Source organism: Molossus molossus, unplaced genomic scaffold (assembly GCF_014108415.1).
Source record: "Molossus molossus isolate mMolMol1 unplaced genomic scaffold, mMolMol1.p scaffold_m16_p_14, whole genome shotgun sequence".
In the NCBI taxonomy this organism is placed as follows: Eukaryota; Metazoa; Chordata; class Mammalia; order Chiroptera; family Molossidae; genus Molossus; species Molossus molossus.
This window is the reverse complement of record NW_023425349.1, coordinates 35,682,943-35,702,298: the sequence shown is the minus strand read 5'-3', so window position 1 is coordinate 35,702,298 and position 19,356 is coordinate 35,682,943. Positions and strand designations below refer to the sequence as shown.

The 19,356-nt window shown below is 37.8% G+C and overlaps 1 protein-coding gene across 4 annotated transcripts in view; it reads left to right on the top strand.

Moving 5' to 3' along the window:
- UBE2R2 (ubiquitin conjugating enzyme E2 R2) overlaps positions 1-19,356 on the top strand; it is a 95,384-nt gene that overhangs the window by 62,042 nt on the left and 13,986 nt on the right. For 3 of the 4 annotated variants that reach the window (XM_036261419.1, XM_036261420.1, XM_036261418.1), the window contains 2 exons: positions 3,905-3,991; positions 17,177-17,274. In XM_036261419.1, coding sequence (XP_036117312.1) covers positions 3,905-3,991; positions 17,177-17,274 — 185 coding nt within the window. Of the gene's footprint in view, positions 1-3,904; positions 3,992-4,322; positions 4,456-17,176; positions 17,275-19,356 lie in introns of those variants that run through there. The other variant, XM_036261421.1, reaches the window with a different exon arrangement.

The window sequence follows — 19,356 nt, the reverse complement described above, 5'->3', positions numbered from 1 at the left end:
TTCCCGCTAAGGGCACGTACCTTGGTTGCAGTTTGTCCCCGGCCCTGGTTGGTCATGCGGGTGGCAACCACTCGATGTGTCCCTTTCACGTCGATGTTTCTCTCTCTCTCTCTCTCTCTTCCTCCCCTCTACCTGAACAAAAAATGGAAAAATGTCCTCGGATGAGGATGATAAAAAAAAAAAAAAAGAATGAAGTCTTGCTCTTTGTGACAGTATGGTTAGACCTAGAGAGTATTATGTTATGTGAAATAAGAGAAAGATAAATACTGTTTGATTTCACTTATGTGTAGAATCTGAAAAACAAACAAACTCATAGATAGAGACCAAACTGGTGGTTGACAAAGGAAGGGGTGTTGAGAGGAAAAGGGAAAGGCGATTAAGACATACAAGCTTCTAGTTATAAAATAAGTCATGTGTACGTAATGTACAGCATAGGAATAGTCAGTTATGTCATATTAACTGTACACTGACAAATGGTTACTGGACTTATTGTGGTGATCACTTTGTGTAAGGCATATAAATGTTGAATCACTGTATTGTACACCTAAAACTAATGTATATCAATTTATATTAAAAGTAAATTAAAAAAAATTTTAATCCTCACCCAAGGATATTTTTAAATTTCTCTTCAGTTAGAGTTGGGGTGGTGAGAGGAGAGACAGACAGGTGGTGCCTCCTGCACCACCCTGACTAGGGCTGCAGACCCAACCGCAACCAAGATACATGCCCTTGACTTGAAAGGAACCTGCAGCTCTAATCTGAGGTCCTACCCCTCTAACCACTAAGCCAAACCAGCCATGGCAAAAATAAATTTAAAAAGAAAGAATCCACAGAATAGTAATCATAGTTGTTCTAAAATCTTGTTCTGATAATTCCAGCATCTCTGCCTTGTCTGGTTCTAATAATTGCTGTCTTTTCATTTGTGATTTTCCTTTTTGTATGCCTTCTAATTTTTTCTTGATGGGTGGATATTATGTACCAGGTAAAAAGAACTGCTTATGTACCAGGTAAAAATAAATTACTAAGGTAAAAATAAATTACTAATGTGGTGAGGTGTGGGGGGAAGGTAAAGCATCCTATACTGTTATGATTAGGTCTCAGTCTTTTAGTGAGCCCTTGCCTTTGGACTGTGAATTTTTCACACGAGTTTCTCAGTTTTTTTTTCTCCCCTCTTAGGGTTAAGTTCAGGCTGGGGTTGGGTATTGTATTTCCCTTCCCCCAAGTCAATGAGGCTCTGATTATCCCAGCAGGTTAGGCTGTAGTTAACTACTTTCCCCTGAGGGTAGGCCTTGTTCTGAACAAGGCTATTTTAGAAGATAAAACTCCATTTCTTTTGCATGTGAATATCCAGTTTTCTCAGCACAATGTGTTGTCTTTTTCAAATCCCATTGAATTGTCTTGATCACTGTAAATCTGTAGTATATTTTGACATTGAAAAGTGTGTATTGTCTGGTTATTTTTAGATGGTTTTGACTATTCTGGGTCCCCTGAATTATTATATGAATTTTAGTACCAATCTTGCCATTTCTGAAAAGAAAGCAACTGGGATTTCCATAGATCTCTCTTCTCCTCTCTCCTTGCCACTCCCCTGGGCATTATAGAGGAGTTCTTCCCTGGGCATTGTAGAGGAGTTCTGGGTGCTTCCCTGGTCATGCCTTTAATACTTAGCTAGGCAGTTGGAAACTTCTTAGCCCTCACTTCCTTCTTGTACAGATCCTCAAGTATAGCCAGAGGTGCTAGTTTAGGATCTTCTGATTATTTCTCAAGTCTTTGCCGAGTATGTGCATATAGCCTGGGCATATGCACAGCCCTACATGGTCCTGGTCATCTAGATTCTTAGGAATTTGTCAGAGCTTTTCAAAGCTTTTATGGATTTCTCATATTCCAGTTTTTCCTATTACATTTTTTGTTTAGTCTGTTGTTTGACCAAAGAGGCAAGTGGGTTCTTCTAGGAACTGCCAGTAAGGTCAAATAATGACAGTTCTTTGGAAGTAAGGCTTTGAAGAAGTTCCAGTTCATTCTGTGGCTGCTAGCCTTCACTTCAAGTGTGAACACTTAGTATTAAGGCTACCATGGCTCTGGAGAGCAGGACAGGAACCTAGGGCAAGTTAAAACACAACAAAGTTCACTGTTCTAATTGAAGTTCAGCTGTTTTTCTTGAATAGACACTCCTTGAATTGTTGCAAGCCTTTGGTTATTTTCTAGATTCTGAAGTTGATTCTTGGAGTTTTTGACAATTTTCTCATTGCTTTTATTGAAGAAAGAATTTTGGGGGGTTCTGACTCTGCCATTTTCACTAATGTGCTTAACTTTTTTTTTTTAATTGATTTTTAGAGAGAGAGGGGAAGGGAGAGGGGGAGAGAGAGAAACATCTATGTGAGAGTGGAACATCAGTCAGCAGCTTCCTGCACAACCCCCTACCAGGGATAGAGCCGCAACCCCAGCATGTGCCCTGACCAGGTATCAAACTGGCAACTTTTTGGGGCAAGGGATGATGCTGAACCAACTAGGCCACACCACCAGGGCTGTCCTTAGCTTATTTACTCTTAGTTTGTCCTTCCTTTCTTTTTTTTAAAATTGTTTTTCTTTATTGATTTTATAAAGAGAGGAAGGGAGAGTGAAAGAGAAACATCAGTGAGGGAGAACATCAATTGGCTGCCTCCTATATTCCCCGCTACTGGGGATTTGGCCTACAACTTGGACATGTGCCCTGACCGTGAATAGAACTGGCGACCTCTTGGTGCAGTGGTCAGTGCTCAACCACCGAGCCATATAGGCCAAGCCTTTTTTTCTTTTCTTCACTCCATTTTACTGGTATTGTTAGATGAGGCTTTTTCTGGATTTCTTTACCTTTGAAATATGAGATACTGCCAAGGACATTCAATGAAGGCAGTATGTATAATACCAAAAGAGTGGAAAACCCAGTGTCTCAAAATAAAATAGTTTTTTAAAAAATGATTCATCTATATATCCATGTGATGGAACATTATATAGATACTAACAATCATACATTTGGAGATTATGGCAGGAAAGTGTTTATGACATAGATGGAAAAAGTATAAAAGACAGTGTATTTAAATCTTTGGAAATAAGTTTTGTAAATAAATAAGCATATGTATGCATCAAAAAACTACTGGAAGGAGCTATTTCAAAATGGTAGCATTTATTTTTTTTAGGTGGTAAATTGTGTGAGTTAAAAAAAAGACGACAACAAAGCTGGGGACAGGACAGGGAGGGAGGGGGAGGGGGGAATCAGTGGTGGGAAAGGAGAAACATCTGTAACAAAAATTAGTAAAAAAAATTTCTTTGGCCCCGGCCGGTTTGGCTCAGCGGTTAGAGCGTCCGCCTGCGGTCCAGAGAGACCCGGGTTCGGTTCCCGCTAAGGGCATGTACCTCGGTTGCAGTTTGTCCCCGGCCCTGGTTGGTCGTGCGGGTGGCAGCCACTCGATGTGTCCCTTCACATTGATGTTTCCCTCTCTCTCTCTTCCTCTCTCTCCCTCCCACTCTATCTGTACAAAAAATGGAAAAATGTCCTCGGGTGAGGATAAAAAAAAAAAAAAAAAAAATTTCTTTGTTCTATATTATGTTCTGTAAAGTTATATTAATTATTTTGATTAATGTGACACACCTGTCCATAATACTGTTTTCACTCATGTGAGTTCAGTTAATAATTACATAGCTGTTGAATTTTGTTGATTTAACACACTTAAGAAATATTTGAAGTGATGCTAATAATAACCCTGGCCTTTGGGCTAACAAAACATATATGAGCTATTTTAATCCCCTGAGTCTACTCTATACAAAGGAGTTTTATTTCATTGAGGTGTAACAGGGTGAATTATTTGGCAGATGAATAACCTTTAGTCTCATTTATTAGCATTTTGTGTTTTTTCTTATTTTTCAGGCGCATATTAAATTTCCTATTGACTACCCATATTCACCACCTACCTTCAGGTTCTTGACCAAAATGTGGCACCCCAACATTTATGAGGTAAGAGATCTATCATAAATTTCTCTGAAGATTTGTTTTTTAGATATAATTCTTTAAAATAGCCTTTATAATCTCAGAATGCTGTGGTGGTAGTTAATGCTATAGCTACAAAGGACTATTTATGGTTTCCCGCTTAGTTAGCAATCTCTAGTTTCATTCTTGAAAATTGAGGGTAGTTTTATAATACCAATGTATATTATAGTTAATTTAAGATTAAGATTTTAAATCTTTGCTGCTTATTGCTAAGATTATAATGCATATGTGTAACATTTGCATTTTTTAAATTTGGTATATAAAGTCATACAGATTTATTTGTGTACCTGTCCTCTAGCTTTACAGCAAGGGTCACCTGTGCTGTGAAAAGATTCAGCTTTTTGGGGGTATTTATCCTACTGTATTTGGACTGCCCTCCTTTCAGGAGTTGCCGCAGAGCAATTGAGAGCCCCTTTTGGAATAAATCCAAGGTGAGGTTCTTTTACTGGACAAGGCCCACATGCCTGGGGAAATCATTTCTAGTTTTGTGGATGAAATTTACTTAGTTTTGTGCTATCTGTAAGGATGCTAGAATGACGCATTATGTTTCTCAGAATAATATGTCAGGGCCCACTAAATAGCCTTTGAGTTAACTCCTTTACCATTCTGTAATTTTTTTCATTGCAGTAGGGTTCTGAAGTTGTGTCATTTTATTATAGCTATGAACCAAACGTTAGATTTGCTTTTTAAAATTTGCAGCCTTAGTTATCTAGTCTCTCTTTTTTTGCCTGGTGGACCTTGGGAAGCACTTTTGCTGCAGAAACAGCTATATAGCCTTTAAAATGCTTGCAGGCGAGAAATGGAGAACTTACTCTAGGGTCCTGAATTGGATCTCAGTCTATATAAATTAGAACACTGGAATAGCTTTACTGTTTTTCACGGCCTACTTTTTCTGTAAGGCATTATCTTTATTCTTCTTTCCTTCTTAAAACAGAACAAACTAGTACTCAAAGAATGATATGTAGTCACATTTTCAGAATAAAGCTCCTAGAATATTGTTTTCTTTAGTATTTTTAGTATTTGACCTAATTGTAATACAAATAAACAACAGTGAATACCTTATACTATTCTGTATAACAAAGTTATCCTTTTGTAGGAGAGGAGACTATACAAATAATTCACTGTTTCATAAGTTCAAACTGAGTTCAGTACACATAAAATATTTTTGTGTTTCTGTCCATTTAATAATCAAAAGTTCTTGCCTTCAGAACTATGTTGTATATGTAGATTTTAGATGGCAAGAGAGAATTGAGAATACTCCAGCTTTTGTCTTGCTATTGAGAACTAATTCACCTCAAAGTCATATACTTACTTGTTTCCATCTGTTTTCTAATTCTCAAACTCCTCTCAAAAATGAAACCAGACTAAAGGATTCAGAGCTCTGAAGGAAGAAAATATAGGTAGATAAACTTTCCTTTTCACTGTTTTACTACTTAGGTGCAGGCTCTTTAGTTCTATATCATAAGAGGTAGCATTGGATCATTATTTTTAAAAATATTTTAAATAAAAAATGTAACAACAAAATAATGCATGCATATCTTATAAATATTTGGTTGTTTTCCATGCCATAAATGTTTTGTTTTAAAAGAAGCGATAGCCCTGGCTTGTTTGGTTCAGTGGTTAGAGCATCAGCCAGAGGACCAAAGGGTCTCGGATTCGATTCCTGATCAAGGGCACGTGCCTGGGTTGCAGGTTCAATCCCTGACCCTGATTGGGGTCATGTGGAAGGAAGGCAGCCAATCTATGTATCTCTCTCACATCGATGTTTCTCTCTTTTTCTCTCCCCCACCACCCCATCTCTCCCACTCTATCTAAAAAAAAGTCAATGGAAGAATATCCTCAGGTGACGATTAAAAGAAAAAGAAATGATATCCCTGGCCAGGTGGCTCAGTTGGTTGGAGCATCACACCATACACCAAAAGGTTGCAGGTTCCGTTCCCATTCAGGGCACTTACCTTCATTGTGGATTCAGTCCCGTTTGGGACACATACAGGAGGCAACTGATAGTGTTTCTCTCTAATCAATCTTTTTTCTTTCTCTGTCTCTCTAAAATTAAAAAACATACCTTGGGTGAGGATAAAAAACTAAAAGAAATGGTAGTGGTAAGTCATAGTTAGAAATTAAATTTGATGTAGTCAAAGGGATCATGAGAGACTCTTCTCATATTAGTTAATTTACCTTTGCTGCATTCTGGAAATGGTATCAGAATGTAACTTTTTGTGATTCTAGAGATTGTTGGGGCACATGGTTCTTGGCCAAAAAGATATTCTTGGAAGTTGCTTTCTACTCACCCTCCTATGCTACAACATAGTAGATCTTGATATCAGTTGCTCTAGTCACCAAAGTACTGCAGAGTTGCTTATGACTAGGGATGAAAGTAGGGAACAATTGACAATAACGACAACAAAACAACAATGCAAAAAAACAAATGCCTACTTAAATTTTAAAATATAGAAATTGATTAAGAGTTTTTGGTATATTAATTTGATAAGTACTAAAAATAAATATAGACTATTATTGGTAGGACATATTGTTTAAAATGTCAAGTTTTAAAAATAACAAGCACTTTGGTTACAGTTTTAAATACATCCACAGACCCATTATTACGGCCCCAAAAGTTAAAAATACTGCTGTTTTATATGAGTGAATTTATTTATTCTAACTTTTCTTTATCATTGCCATGTTTGTGAAATTTATAAATATCGAGGGAAACTTGGAGAAGAAATTTAATATGAACTTGTCATAAATGATTATACCGCACAATCTACTCCTTTCTGCTTTTTGTAATATGTTCAGTAAATAAAAAATAGTTTCCTGGTTACATGTTGTGTGTTCAGAAGTAGACAACCAATGAGAAACCCCATTTGCTTCATAAACCATGTTAATAAGTGAGGTTTTCGTGCACATTTTCTTCACTATGAATGTGACATTTATGGCAACTCATCTCACTGCTCTTTAGTATTTATTTTAAAATTTCAGCCCTGGCTAGTGTGTCTCAGTTGGTTATCGTCCTATGCACGGAGAGGTTGCTGGTTCTATTCTTGGTCAGGGCACGTGCCTGGGTTTTGAACTTGAATCCCCAGTAAGGGAGCATGCAGGAGGCAGCCGATCCATGTTTTTCTCATTGATGTTTTTTTCTCTCTCCCTTCCTCTCTTTAAAATCAATAAAAACTATTTAAAATAATTTTTTTAATAATATTGAAAAAATTTTTTATAGTACACAAATTTTTATAGTAGTTTCAGGTTTCACTATAAGATTGAGTGAAAAGTACACAGAAGCATTTAATATTTGATTCTTTTAGCACTAGTGAGTTGTAGAATATAGTATGGCGCTTTAGTTTAAAAAAAAAAAAGAATTTGAATTTTTTTTAATCCTCACCTGAGGACATTTTTTTTTTTTTTTTTTTTAAATCCTCACCCAAGGACATTTTTCCATCTTTTTGTACAGATAGAGTGGGAGGGAGAGAGAGGAAGAGAGAGAGAGAGAAACATCGACATGAAAGGGACACATCAAGTGGCTGCCACCCGTACGACCAACCAGGGCCGGGGACAAACTGCAACCGAAGTATGTGCCCTTAGCGGGAACCGAACCCGGGTCTCTCTGGACCGCAGGCAGACGCTCTAACCGCTGAGCCAAACTGGCCAGGGCCATTTTTTTTTTTTCTGATATGTGCCCCTAGTGGGAACCGAACCCAGGACTCTCTGGTCCGCAGGCCAACACTCAACCCCTGAGCCAAACTGGCCAGGGCCCTGAGAACATTTTTATACTTATCTTCAGACAGAGTGGGAGGGAGGGAGGTAGAGAGAGAGGCAGAGAGAGAGGCAGAGAGAGAGAGAGAAACATCAATTGGCTGCCACCCACATGACCCCAACTGGGGCCGGGGACTAACCACAACTGAGGTACATACCCTTGGCCAGAATTGAACCTGTAACTCCTTGGTCTGCAGGCCAACGCTCTAACAGCTGAGCCAAACCGTCCAGGGCAATTCTGAATGTTTTTTGAAGACGTATACAGATAATTTTTTCTGTACAGTGTTCACAAATACATGCAACTAATGCAGCCATTAAATAAAGGTTACAGTAAAATGGTGTGTTTTAGGCTACTTGGTAAATGATAGGAAAATATTTTTCTATTTCATTTAAGGTTCTTGTTCTGAAAAGTTATTTTTGATTCTAGACCTGATGATTCTCAAAACATACTACTTACTCTCTATAGTGACCAACAGTGTAAAGAAATACCAGTCTGCCCTGGCTGGTTTGTCTCAGCGGTTAGAGCGTAGGCCTGTGGTCCAGAGAGACCTGGGTTCAGTTCCCGCTGAGGGCGCGTATCTCGGTTGCAGTTTGACCCTGGCTCTGGTTGGTTGTGCAGGTGGCAGCCGCTCGATGTGTCCCTTTCACGTCGATGTTTCTCTCTCTCCCTCCCTCCCACTCTATCTGAACAAAAAATGGAAAAATGTCCTTGGGTGAGGATAGAGGAAAAAAAAAGATATACCAGTCTGACTACTATTCCACTTATCATTAGGGTATGGTATTTCTAAATGTTGTTTTAATAATTATTGAAGATAGACTCTACATGTTGTCTTAGCTCAGGTTGCCATAACAAAATACTATAGGCAGGATGGCTTAAACAACAGAAATTTATTTTCTAATAATTCAGGATGCTAGAAGTCCAAGATCAAGGTGCCAGCATAGTTGGTTTTTGGTGATGACATTCTTCCTGGCTTATCTCTGTGTCCTCATGTGGCTTGGAGAGAGAGAGAGAAAGTGAGCGATAGCTCTTTGGGGTCTCTTACTAGTTTTTGTTTTTTTATCCTCACCCGAGGACATTTTTCCATTTTTTTGTTCAGATAGAGTGGGAGGGAAAGAGAGGATGAGAGAGAAACATTGATGTGAAAGGGACATACCTTGGGGCTGCCACCCGCACGACCCAACCAGGGCCGGGGACAAACCGCAACTGAGGTACATGCCCTCAGCGGGAACCGAGCCTGGGTCTCTCGGGACTGCAGGCCAACGCCCTAACCGCCGAGCCAAACTGGCCAGGGCTCTTACAAATTTTTAAAGAAGATTGTTGCCAAGTCTGCAGAACCGTTGCTCTTTGGAATAATAAAATTAAGGGTATGTAAATGGTGACTGGCCTAATTACACAGTTTATGATCTTTGTAATTATTTAGATGGATGATAGGCCAAAAACGGAAAAAACTTGATATAGCAAGAAGTCCTGTATAATAAATCCATTATTACAAATTATATGTTTAAATTACACCAAAAAGACCAGGTAAAAGTAAGGATAATGTATTTGGGTTTTCCAGAGTAATAGAACCAATAGGATACCTGGAAATATATATATGAGGAGATTTATTAAAGGGATTAGCTCATACGGTTATAAAGTCTGAGAAATTTCAGTCAGTCCTCTGCAGGCTGTAGCACCAGGAAAGTCAGACATATAATTCATTCTCAATCCAAAGGTCTGAGAACCAGGGGAAGCCAATGGTGTAACTCCCCATCCAAAGCCAAAGCCCAATACTCCAGGAGCTGCTTGTGTTAAGTATCATTCCCAAGGCTAGAGAACCAAGAGTTCTGATGTCCCAGCTGAAGAAGAGAAAAAGGATTTGTTCTACCTCCACCTTTTGTTCTATTCAGGCCCTCAGTGGATTGGATGGTTCCTGCCATCTTGGTGAGGACAGATCTTTACTCAATGTACTGATTCAAACACTAAATCTGTTTTACAGATACCCTCACAGATACACCCAGAAACATCTATTTTGCCAGCTTTCTGAGCATCCCTTAGCCCAGTCAAGTTGACATGTAAAATTAACCTTCACAAATACCTTTTTCTACTATTTCTCTCTTGCTGTCCACATTTATGGTCTTTCTATACTCCGTACATCATTATGTTCACAGGGGGTATAATTTGACTAGAAGTACATTTGAATCCTTGAAATAGCAATATATTTTATAATAAGAATTTTTTACCTTCTTACTTGATGATAGTAAATTTTTTCAGATAGTAAAACAAATAGTAGCTTAGCTGGTTCTGCTTCATCTCCTTTGTTCATCCAACATACATTTCGTTCTCTTTGTTGTTTTTTTCGTCTTTGTTTAGTGGGATTATCTCATAGCTTCTGTGTAGTATTTTTTTTATTTCTCTGAGAATTTATTTATTTATTTATTTTTAAGAGAGAGAGAGAGGAAGGGAGGGAGAGAGAGAAACATTAATGTGAGAGAGAAACATTCATTGGCTGCCTCCTGCACAACCCCCACTGGGCAATGAGCCCTGACCTGGAATCGAACCAGGACCTCTCAGTCCATGGGACGATGCTCAGTCTACCGAGCTACACCAGCCAGGTGAGAATTTATTTTAATGGTTATTCTACCCAGAAATCAAATAATAAAGCCAAAGAAATCACCTTAGCCCAGCCAGTGGGCTCTAGAATTGATTACAAAGTTGTAATAATGCATTCTCTGATCTTTAAAGCCTAGGGCAAACTGCTTAACTTCATTATTTTACATTCATTTCATGTAAATTTTATTTTATTTTATTTATTTATTAAAAAACTTTTTTTCTTTATTGATTTTTAAGAGAAGACGGGAGAGGGAGAGAGAGGTAGAAATATCAATGAGAGAGAATATCAGTTGGCTGCCTCCTGCATGCCCCTCACTGGGGATCAGGCCCATAACCTGAGCATATGTCCTGACTGGGAATTGAACCAGTGACCTCTTGTTGCATGAGTGGACGCTCAACCACTGAGCCACACTGGCTGGGCTTTATTTTATTATTCCCTTTTAATTGAATTTATTGGGGTAATATTGGTTTAAAAATTATACAGGTTTCTGGTGCACAATTCTACAACCATCATCTGTACCCTGTATTGTGTGTTTACCACCCCAAGTCAAGTCTCCATCTATCACCATTTATCCCCTTGTACCCTCCCCCACTTCCCTTTGGCAGTCACCATACTGTTGTCCTTGTCCATGAGTTTTTTCTCTTTTTGGCTCATAAATTTTAAATATAAAATTAAAAAGTCTAAAACATTTAGAATAGTTTTTATTAAAATTCTTTTATTTCAATGTCTCCGTGTTTGAAAAGCATACTAAAGGTATTAAGTTTAAATCTACATTTAAGAATAAATTTGAAATAATGTTAGATGTGAAGAGCTTCCAAAATAGTACAGAAAGTTATTCTATACTTTTTACTCAGATTCCTCTAAGGTTACTTTCTTAAACAACCATGGTACATTTATCAAAACTATTAAGTAAACTACAGACTGTATTTGGAACAGAGTATGGAATGGAAAACTTAAAACATGTATTACTTGTCCTTAGCTGCTCTTTGTTCTTCTAGGTGAGACAGACTCTATTTCTGTATTATGTTGTTAAATAACCTGAAACAACATGCTTGGACTCTGTAATCTTAATTCACATTAAGGTGCTGATTGCTATTAAGATTTTGTTATATATTGTGTTATTTTTTACTGTGCATTCAGTGAACATTTAAAATTTACATAATTTTAGTAGGTCTTTAAGAAGAGACCTAAATAAATTATTTCTCTTGGGATTCATTTAAATGTTCTTCAGATGATTATGAATGTTTTCTTATCAGCTAGTCAGATGTGTATAACCTAATATAGTTTATTTGCTTTAGCTACTTGGATAAATTAACATAAATAACTTCTCTCTGGTAACTGGTAAAAAACTTTTTATTATTTTTATCATTTTTTTAAAAGTCATTATTAATTGATTTGTAAAATATTCTTTATTTCTAAAACATTAGACAAACCGTTTTTGTAGAATGTTTGAATAGAACTCCCTAAATCTATGTGTGAATTTAATCTTGTTTCATGTGAACCAAAATGAATAAGGTAGAAAGTCAACAGAAGCTAGAAGATTTTGACTGATTTGGTGATTTAATAATATATATTGTTGAAGGTTTTAACTCTGTTGTGCTTGTTTCGATTTAAATTTTGCTTTTCTCCTTATATATTTTTCTTTTAAAACGTTTAAATTACGCCCTCGCCAGGTAGCTCAGTTGATTAGAGTGTTGTCTTGATACACCAAGAGACTATTATTTCCCCATTGAATGGACTTAGCATCTTTGTCAAAAATCTATTGACTATAGATGTGTAAGTGTATTTATGGACTCTTTAGTTTTATTCCTTTGGTCTATATATTTCTTTGATTTCTATCACTACACCAGTTCTAAACCATCATGTTGACTGTAACTATAGTATGTTTTGAAACCAGAAAGTGGGAATCCTCTCACTTTATTTTTTTTCACGATTGTTTTTGCTATTGTGGTTTCCTTAAATTTTCATATAAATTTTACGCTCAGTTGGTCAATTTCTGCACAAAGGGAAGCTAGGATTTTTTTTTTTTTTTTTTTATCCTCACCCGAGGACATTTTTCCATTTTTTACTCAGATAGAGCGGGAAGGAGAGAGAGGAAGAGAGAAACATCGATGTGAAAGGGACACATCGAGTGGCCGCCACCTCCACGACCCAACCAGGGCCAGGGACAAACTGCAGCCAAGGTACATGCCCTTAGCGGGAACCGAACCGGGGTCTCTGTGGACCGCAGGCTGACGCTCTAACCGCCGAGCCAAACCGGCCAGGGTGGAAGCTAGGATTTTGATTGGGATTGTGTTGAATGTATAGATCATATTGGAGAATATTATCATCTTAACATTAAATCTACCCGTGAACACAGGATGTTTTTCTGTTTATTTTTCCTTCATATTTTACTCTTTAAAAAAAATTTCTTTTTTTATTGATATTTAGAGAGGAAAGGAGAGGGAGGGAGAGAGAGAGAGAAACATCGATGAGAGAGAACATCAATTGGCTGCCTCCTGCACGCCCCTCACCGGGGACCAGGCCCACAACCTGGGCATGTGCCCTGTGACCAGGAATCGAACCGGCGACCTCCTGGTGCATGGGACGATGCTCAACTGGTGAACCACACTGGCCAGGAGTTTTTATTCTTTTAGATGCTGTTGTAAATTGAATTGTTTTCTTAATATCCTTTTTAGGGTATTTATTACTGGTGTATAGAAATAAAACTGATTTCTGAGTATTGATCTTATATCCTTCAACTTTGCTGAATTTGTTTTATTAGCTCTACTTGTTTATTAGTAGCTTTCTTGTGAATTCTTTGGAATTATTTTTATCATTTGCAAATGGAAATAGTTTTATTTCTTCCTTTTCAATTAGTATGCATTTTATTTTATTTTTTCTTGTCTAATTTCTCTGACTAGAACCTGGAGGAAGGTGTTAAATAGCAGTGGTGAGCATGGGGTATCCTTGTCTTGTTCCTGATCTTAGGAGAAAAGCTTTCACCTTTGAGTATGATGTTAGCGGTGGGTTTTTCATAAAAACCCTCTAATATTAAGAAAGTTCACTTTTATTCATAGTTTTTTGAGTGTTTTTTATCATGTAAAAGTGTTCGGTTTTGTCAGATACTTTTCTGCATTAGTGTAGATGTCCTTTTAATATGTAGTTTTTAAGTACAAATCTGTTTGTCATTCCACTGCTCAGAAATTTTATTTATATTAAACTGTGAACAAAGTAATTTTGTTCTAATTTTTGGCCTAATTTTTGTGCTCTATCTTTTATTCAAACTAAGTTCTTCACTACTTTAGTAGGTAGAATAATGAATGGTTCCTCAGAGAAGTCCACTCCTACTTCCTAGAATTTATGATATATTAGGATACATGTTAAAGAGGAATCAAAGTAGCTAATTAGCTAACCTTAAAAATAAGGAGATTATTCTGGATTATCCAGGTGGACCCAGTATAAACACAAGGGTCCTTTTAAGGTGGAAGAGGTAGGCAGAAAATGAGAGTGAGGGGAAATGTGACTTTGAAAGAAAGTTCCATAGAAATAAAACAATACTTGCTTTGAGGATTAGAGGATAGGGGAGGGGGACAAGAGCAAAGGAATGTGGTGGCCTTTAGACACTACAAAGGACAAGGAAAGGGATTCTAATGCCTCCAGGAAGGAATGCATTGACTTTAGCCCTGTGAAAGCACAGTAAAATTTTGACTTACAAAACTATAGAATAATAAGTCTGTGTTGTTTTAAGCCACTAAATTTGTGGAATTTGTTACAGTAGTATTACAAAACAAATACAACTACTCAAGCACTTTTTATTCTATCATTTATAATGTTGATTTATTTATCCAGGCAAACTCATGTCTAAATTTCTCTTGGGTTGTTAAAAATTGTACTCATTATTCAAGGCCACTAAACCTTTCATTCTTCCACACAACTTTTTTTTTTAATTATCTTTTTATTTTAGCCATCAAACCAATCGCAAATATATATGGGAAAGTTACTAAAGAAAGGCAGATTCAGAATCTTGAATGTCCACACTACTTTTTAGGAATCTGCTGTCTATACCTAGTTTTTCTCTCCTTGTTTCTGTCATGCTTTTTTTTTTAAAAAAAAAAAACTATGTTCTTATTGATTTTTTTTTTATCCTCAATTATCCATTTTTTGTTCAGATAGAGCGGGAGGGAGAGAGAGGAAGAGAGAGAGAGAGAAACATCGATGTGAAGGGACACATCGAGTGGCTGCCACCCGCACGACCAACCAGGGCCAGGGACAAACTGCAACCGAGGTACGTGCCCTTAGCGGGAACCGAACCCGGGTCTCTCTGCACCGCAGGCCGATGCTCCAACCGCTGAGCCAAACTGGTCAGGGCTTATTGATTTTTTTTTAGAGAGAGAGAAAAACATTGATTGGCTGCCTACTGTATACCTCCTACTGAGGATTGAGCCTGAAACTGGGGCATGTGCCCTGACCAGGAATCAAACAGGTACATGGGTCGACTATCAACTACTGAGCTATACCGGCTGGGCTCTTTCATGCTTTTTTACTAGTCCCATGACATCAAACAATAGAGTTTTAGAATATATTATTTGGGCCTGGCCAGTGTGGGTCAGTGGTTGAGCATCAACTCATGCACCAAGAGGTCACCGGTTTGATTCCCGTTCAGGGCACATGCCCAGGTTGTAGGCCCAATCCCCAGTGGGTGGCATGCAGGAGGTGGCCAATCGATGTTCTCTCTCATCGATGTTTTTATCTCTCTCTCTTTCCCTTCCTTTCTCTAAAATCAATTAAAAAAAAAGGAATATATTATTATTATTTTTTTTTTTCTTTTAAAAATGTTCTGTTATTGCCCTGGCTGGTGTGACTCAGTGGTTGGAGAGTCAGGCCTGGGCACTGAAGGGTTTCAGGTTCAGTTCCTGGTCAAGGGCCAGTACCTGGGTTGCAGGTTTGATCCCTGACCCCAGTCGGCACATGTGGGAAGCAACCAATTGATGTGTCTCTCACATCAATGTTTTTTTCTCTCTACCCCTCCCTCCCACTCTCTCTGAAAATAAATGGAAAAATATCCTCAGGTGAGGATTTTAAAAATAAATAAATAAATATGGATTGTATATGTAAGAATTTTTGCACATTATATAGTTATACCTCTAATTTTTAAAAAGTTTGAAGCTTTCATTTTATTTTATTTTATTTATTTTATTTTTTTGTTATCCTCACCCGAGGATATTTTTCCATTTTTTGTACAGATAGAGTGGGAGGGAGAGAGAGAGAGAAACATCGATATGAAGGGACACACCGAGTGGCTGCCACCCGCACGACCAATCAGGGCCGGGGACAAACTGCAACCGAAGTATGTGCCCTTAGCGGAAACCGAACCCGGGTCTCTCCGGACCGCAGGCCGACGTGAAGCTTTCATTTTAGATCAAGAGATAGGTGACTATCTAACTCAATCTTTTCTACTGAATCGCAGTATATTTTTGCCTATGGTAAGCAATCCATGTATTTGACTTAAACTAAATTATCTGTGGATTAGGCCCTATAATTTAAATTTACAAACCAAAATATTAAAACCATAGTGGTGTCCGGCCAGTGTGGCTCAGTGGTTGAGCATCGACCCATGCACTAAGAGGTCGCCAGTTCAATTTCCGGTCAGGACACATGCTCAGGTTGTGGGCCTGATCCCTAGTGGGGGCATGCAGGAGGCGGCCAGTCGATGTTCTCTCTCATCGATGTTTCTTATCTCTCTCTCCCTCTCACTTCCTCTCTCTCTAAAATCAATAAAGAAATTTAAAAAATAATAATAAAAATAAAACCAAAAGTGGTGAGTTCTTCTCTCCCCTATACTGAAAGAATTACAATTAAAGTGTTGTGAGGCATGTTTTCAGTTTTTATAAATCATACTTATTAAAACCAGCGATTGACATTGAAGGTGATAGAGCATGTCTATGCAGATTTTAAGCAAGGGCAGATTATTTTATTTTCTTTATAGGTACTTTATATACAGTTGTGCCTGGAAATAGTTATTTAGTTGCTCCCCAAGATTAAAAAAAAATTTTTTTTCTTTATTGATCTTAGAGAAGAAGGGAGAGGGAGAGGGAGAGAGAGAAATATCAGTGAGAAAGAACATCGATTGGCCGCCTCCTGCATGTCCCACACTGGGGATTTGGCCCACAACCTGGGCATGTGCCCTGACCAGGAATCAAACCAGCGACCTCTTGGGGTATGGGTTGATGCTTCAACCACTGAGCCACACAGACCGGGCTCCCCAAGACTTTTGAATCTTGATTTATCATGTTTGTCTGTTTTGGAATGATTTTTTGGAAGTATGATGTTACTGATATACAGTGTTTTTGGTTGGTGTTGGTTTTTTTTGTTGTGTTGTTAATCCTCACCTGAGGATATTTTACTATTGATTTTAGAGAGTGGAAGGGAGAGGGAAGGAAAGAGAAAACCATGGATTGGTTGCCTCCTGTATGCACCCTGACCAGGGCCAGGGACTGAGTCTGCAACCCAAGCATGTGCCCTTGACCCAGGAATCAAACCCAAGATCCTTTGGTGCTTGAGTTGACTCTGTAACCACTGACCCCCACTGGCCAGGGCTACAGTTTTGCTCTTTTAACTAAAGAAATATATCTTGGAGATTGGTCAAAATGAATGTTTATAATATGAAATGTTTAATTCTTTAACAATTAATTCCAAATGTGAAGAAAAAGCAGAATTACTCTAATGATAAGAAATCAAGTTGGAGGAATAAAAGAAATTTCAGCAGAACTGATGTCCCTTTTTTATATCATATTTTTGAGTACTGAATGTGGTTTGTATCTTGTAGAATGGAGATGTATGCATTTCAATTCTTCATCCGCCTGTAGATGACCCACAGAGTGGTGAATTGCCCTCCGAAAGGTGGAATCCTACTCAGAATGTCAGGTAAGAGGTTAATAAGAAATAATCTGGTTTTGAAGTTGTTCTTAAGATTGGATATTATTTTTTTTGTTTGTTTGTTTGTTTTTTTAATCCTCATCCGAGGACATTTTTCCATTTTTTGTACAGACAGAGTGGGAGGGAGAGAGAGGAAGAGAGAGAGAGGGAAACATCGATGTGAAAGGGACACATCGAATGGTTGCCACCCGCACGACCAACCAGGGCCGGGGACAAACTGCAACCGAGGTACATGCCCTTAGCGGGAACCGAACCCGGGCCTCTCCAGACCGCAGGCGGACGCTCTAACCGCTGAGCCAAACTGGCCAGGGCTGGATATTATTTTTTAATAAGTCCAAAAGAATCCTTTTATATTTGGTTCTTTTCTGCTAGAGCTTTAAGTAGTATGTATGCATCATTTTGAAGAGTTATATTTATAGAGCGATAATGCATATGTTACTTATTTTTCTCTATGTTCACCTTGGAAACAATTTTCTAGTCTGGATCCTTTCTCTTAGATTATCTTAAGTGCCATCTGTGTTTTGGATCTCTTGACTTCCATGTTTGGAGTGATTGCTTCTTTATTCTAGGATTCTTATTACTTTTTGCAAAAAAGTCTTACTCTTTATATGAAAACTGAAAATTGACCTTACATGCTTCTTTAAAAAAATTTTTTTTAATTGATTTTTAGAGGAAGGGAGAGGGAGAGAGAGAAACATGGAAGTGAAAGCGAAACATTGATGGGCTGCGTCCTGCCTAGTCCCTATTGGGGATCAAGCCCCCAACCAGGCGTGTGTGTGCCCTGACTGGGAATTGTACCAGCAACCTTTTGGTGCACAGTATGACGCCCAACCAACTGAGCCGCTCAGGCCAAGCTACATGCTACTTTAAAAAAGCTTCCATTATCTATTGTTTTTTCTTTGTTTTAAATATATGTGGATGTTTCTTACAATTTGGAAGGCTTGTATATTTCTTGTAATTTCCTTTATTGATTGACCTATTGATTCATCTATCTAGGTAGATGGATATTTAGTCATCCATTTCTTTAATAGTGCTTTATATGTGTAGGTTGGTCACATAACCCTTAAAAGAATCTTCAAAACTATGTATACTATTGCATGTTTTTAAGTGGAACTCTTTATATCACAAATTTAAATAATTTAAAAAATATACCTTTTGCCCTGGACAGTTTGGCTCAGCGGTTGAGTGTCGGCCTGAGGACCAGAGAGTCCCGGGTTCGGTTCCCACTACGGCACGTAACACACACACACACACACACACACACACATCCCACCCCTCCCCCTTTGAAATTTTTTTGTTTGATAGCCTTATATTACTTATCCTATAATAGTTTTCACAACAAAAGTCAGTAATAGATGTTCCTTGATTACTTGTGACAGTAAAGCCTAGTTATTTCTATGTTGAATTATTTTATTAATATATAGTTGATTAAAGCAATACAAGTTTTTACAATTAATTATTAGAAATGCATCACATTAAAAGACATTTATTTTCAGTTCATTTATGTATCTGTGAATAATAATTATTATTAATTTTTATAATTGTTTTTTGGTTTTTATTCCTTACCCGAGGATACTTTTCTATTTATCATCAGATAGAGTGGGAGGAAGGGAGAGAAAGAGACAGAGAGACAGAGAGAAACATTGATGTGATAGAGCCACATCGATTGGTTGCCTCCTGCACGACCCGACCAGGGCCAGGGATGAACCACAACTGAGGTACGTGCCCTTGACCGGAATCGAAACCTGCGACTCCTTGTTCTGTGGGCCAACACTCTCACCGCTGAGCCAAACCATCCAAGGCTTGAATAATTATTATATTGCTAAAATGAGGCAGAATACAGTTTCAACTTTATATACATATATGTATGGGTAATATAAATATATATACACTAATATGTATATTAGAAGCAATGAGTAAAAAACCTTACTTCCATATGATAATGGACTAGAGTGGTCAAACCAAGTTTTTTTTTTATAATTTTTTATCTTATTTTTATTTTCTTAAATATGTTGTACTGATTTTAGAGAGAGAGAGAGAGAGAGAGAGAGACATTAATTGGTTGCCTTT